General features: G+C 43.5%; 1 protein-coding gene across 2 annotated transcripts; it reads right to left on the bottom strand.

The window, feature by feature from the left end:
- Positions 1 to 395: 395 nt before the first annotated feature.
- LOC122053320 (putative pentatricopeptide repeat-containing protein At5g37570) lies at positions 396 to 3016 on the bottom strand. 2 transcript variants are annotated; one of them, XM_042615336.1, is made up of 2 exons: positions 1039 to 3016; positions 396 to 946 (listed from the first exon to the last, which is right to left on the bottom strand). In XM_042615336.1, the coding sequence occupies exon 1, from the start codon at positions 2914 to 2916 to the stop codon at positions 1222 to 1224; it is 1695 nt and encodes a 564-aa protein (XP_042471270.1). In that variant the 5' UTR covers positions 2917 to 3016; the 3' UTR covers positions 396 to 946; positions 1039 to 1221. The 2 variants fall into 2 exon arrangements, with proteins under 2 accessions (XP_042471270.1, XP_042471261.1); XM_042615327.1 differs by having other exon boundaries at positions 396 to 726; positions 825 to 3016.
- Positions 3017 to 3343: the final 327 nt, after the last annotated feature.

Genomic DNA, 3343 nt, shown 5'->3' on the forward strand with positions numbered 1-3343 from the left:
TTATATTAAAAGCAAAATATACTTATATCTACTTATAGAATTCTTCAAGTTAAATACGAATACCTAAATTATCATAAATAAATTCAGTGAATTTTGATTAAGAATCACAAAAGAACAAAAAGGTCATTGGAAGTTCAGAGAGGTCCATTCATTGGATATTTCAGCTTGATAAATAAAAACTTCAGAACGTGTAATTGGCACTAATCTCATCATATATAGAGTAGTTTCGAAGATTCAATATTCCAAGCGATGGTAAAATCTACAAGAACATAAAGATTTGCTACAAGTTTAGGGTTGTTAGGCTAGCCGAGACATACGAGATGCTGCTGCCTGAGAAATAACTTGGTGAAAGATCAAGGTGAAGGTTGAAATAAAGACCAGCAAGCTGCTCACCATTTGCGAATCAATATTCCTCTCTTTTGCAGTGATCAGATGTAATAAAAAGTTCCATTTGCAGCACAGAATGATATAGACTTGGGAAATAGTAAACATTGGCGTAAATTATCAATGAAAGATCGGCGAGTAAGAACATCCTAACAAAAATACAATAAAGTAGAGGCTATCAAATCTTCATCATTTGTAAGCACGTTCTTCTTTAGTTAACGTCTGCTTAGCTTGAAAAGCACCATTTTGAAAGAGGCACGACGAGAGGCTCATCACTTCAAGGATATGGCACAAGTAACACTTCTTAGATAATCCAGAGGGCTCGACATTGTTTCAAGCATCCTACAACAGTATGAAACACTGATATTTCCTTGACAATGGGAATCAATCCAGTATGACAATGTTATCTTATTCGATTTCCTTTGTGTATGCAATCTTACCTGACACTGGGAACACTTGAATAGCATCATCGAAGAGGCAACAGCCCCTTTCAAAATCCTTTGTCGCCCAAAAGTTGAGAAGGTAACCATTACCAACTTCTGATGCATAATGATATCCCCTCCTGACCCAGCAATATGACAACATAGTTAGGATTCCAGTAGAAATATAAGAAGTCTATTCAAAGCCATGTCACTGTTCTTTTAAGCTTCATACAGTGAATTCTTCATACAAATAGATAGAGCAGAAGACTTGTTGCCCAATGAAGAGAGTTCAGAAACATTCTGGTCCTGTATATGATGGAATTTCCAAAAACCAAGCTATGCAACAATCATGGAAATGTGAGTCCTTCTCTCTCCGGCAACAACAATCAAAAGGCAGGAATGCTATTCTGGATAACTAGATCCAAGTACAACCGGGCACTTTTCTGATCCCCTTCTCTCTCATCATAGCCCTTACCTTTGATACATCGGCCCACCTATCTGCTACAGCATAGATGTTTGAGAGCACCACATAATTACCAGCATTTGTTGGCTCTAACTCAAAGAGTCTTTTAGAAATAACTTCCCCTAATTCTATATCACCAAGCGTTTTACAAGCCCCAAGTAATGCTCCCCAAGCTCCGGCATGAGGCTCCACATCCATTGACTTGATTAGCTCATAAGCTTCTTTTAACCTGCCTGCCCGCCCAAGAAGATCCACCATGCATGCGTAATGATCAGATGAAGGAGCAATCAGATATTTATGTTTCATTAGCTCGAAATACTTTTTTCCTTCTTCGACAAGACCAGCATAACTACATGCTGTGAGAACCACTGTGAATGTAACATTGTCAGGCAAAAGCCCTTCCTTTAGCATTTGGGAGAATAACTCCAATGCTTTGTGTCCGGCACCATGAATAGAATACCCCTGCATCAAAGAAGAATAGGATACCAAGTCCTTACTCCGCATTGATTCAAATAACTTGGCAGCTCTTTCCATGTTTCCACACTTCACGTTCATGTTTATCAGAGCAGCCAACACATGGGCCTTTGTGATGTCGATTCCATTCTTAATGACGTACGAGTCCACCCATTTGGCCAAGGTGAGACTGCCTAATTGGGAGCATGCTGACATCAAACCAACCACAATGTGGTCATCAGGCTTGATATTCCCATTGTACATCTCAAGAAATATCTTCATAGCATCACCTGGCCGGCCATTCTGAGCATACCCGGAGATCATGGCTGACCATGAAAACAAATCCTTATCTGGTGACTGCTCAAACAAGACTTTAGCTGATGCCAAGTCCCCCGCTTTAGCATATCCATCAATCATTGAAGTATATGAGACAGCATTCTTATGAGGCATTTCATCGAAAAGTGCCCGGGCACTTACCAAATCCCCAGACTTGACATATCCATCGATCATGGAGTTCCAGGTTACCACATTTCTCCTAGGCATTTCATAGAACAGAGACATTGCGGATGCTACATCGCCAGAACTCAAGTAACCAGCAATCATTACTGTCCAAGATACCTCATTCCGGTGCAGTAGAGAATCAAATAGCTTCCTCGCTGCACCAAGCTCGCGGCACTTGCCATAGAAATCGATGAGGGCCGTCCCGACGAAGACATCAGCTTCGAGGCCATATCGGAGTATGGTGGCGTGGACAGAGGAGCCGACGGCGGTTGCCTCCGAACGAGAGCAGGATGATAGGAGGGAAGGGAAAGTGAATGCGTCGGGAGGCATGGGAGAGCGTCGGCGGAGGATGTTGAATAGGGCGACGATGGTGGAGAGGGGGGAGTACTGAGCGTGGGCGCTGAGGAGGGCGTTCCAGGTGATGAGGTTGGGGGCAGTGAGGCGCTCGAAGGCGGAGGAAGCGTAGGCCGGGGCGGCGAAGGCGGCGCAGAGGGAAAGGAAGCGGGTGGCGAGGACAGGGTGCTGCTCGAGGCCCTTGCGGATGATGCGGGAGTGGATTTGCTGGAGGCCGCGGAGGGAGCAGCAGGAGTTGAGGAGGCCCGCGACGGAGAGCGGGGAAGGCGGCGAAGAGGAGCAAGATCGTGAGACGGCGGGGGTGGAGAACGAGGAAGCAGCGTATCTGGGCGCGGTCATAGGTCGAAAGGAAGGAGGGACATGGGCGGGACTCGATTTGAGCTCAACCCGTTCGATTCATTTTGGTTTGGTTGTTTCACAACTGAAATCAATTTTTAGATTGGGCCTAATACATACACCAAAAGGCCCAATAGACCAATTAGAGACAAATTACCCAATAGACAAATTAGAGAGAAAACCATCTATTTTCAAATTTAGTCCGACAAACCCTAAACACATGGAATAATCAAAAAAATTATTACCCTGGTAAAACATTTGGGAGAATAAATAAGTGAATTAGAGTTCAAATTCAAACCGAAATAAATATTATGGAGGTCAATCTCTAAGCATGTATAAACCATAGGCAAATTAAGGGGGGACTATCTTCGTGATTAATTGGGAATCGGGCAAAGTGGACACTTGAATTATAATAAAATAACTATTGTCA

Source organism: Zingiber officinale, chromosome 1B (genome assembly GCF_018446385.1).
Source record: "Zingiber officinale cultivar Zhangliang chromosome 1B, Zo_v1.1, whole genome shotgun sequence".
In the NCBI taxonomy this organism is placed as follows: domain Eukaryota; kingdom Viridiplantae; phylum Streptophyta; class Magnoliopsida; order Zingiberales; family Zingiberaceae; genus Zingiber; species Zingiber officinale.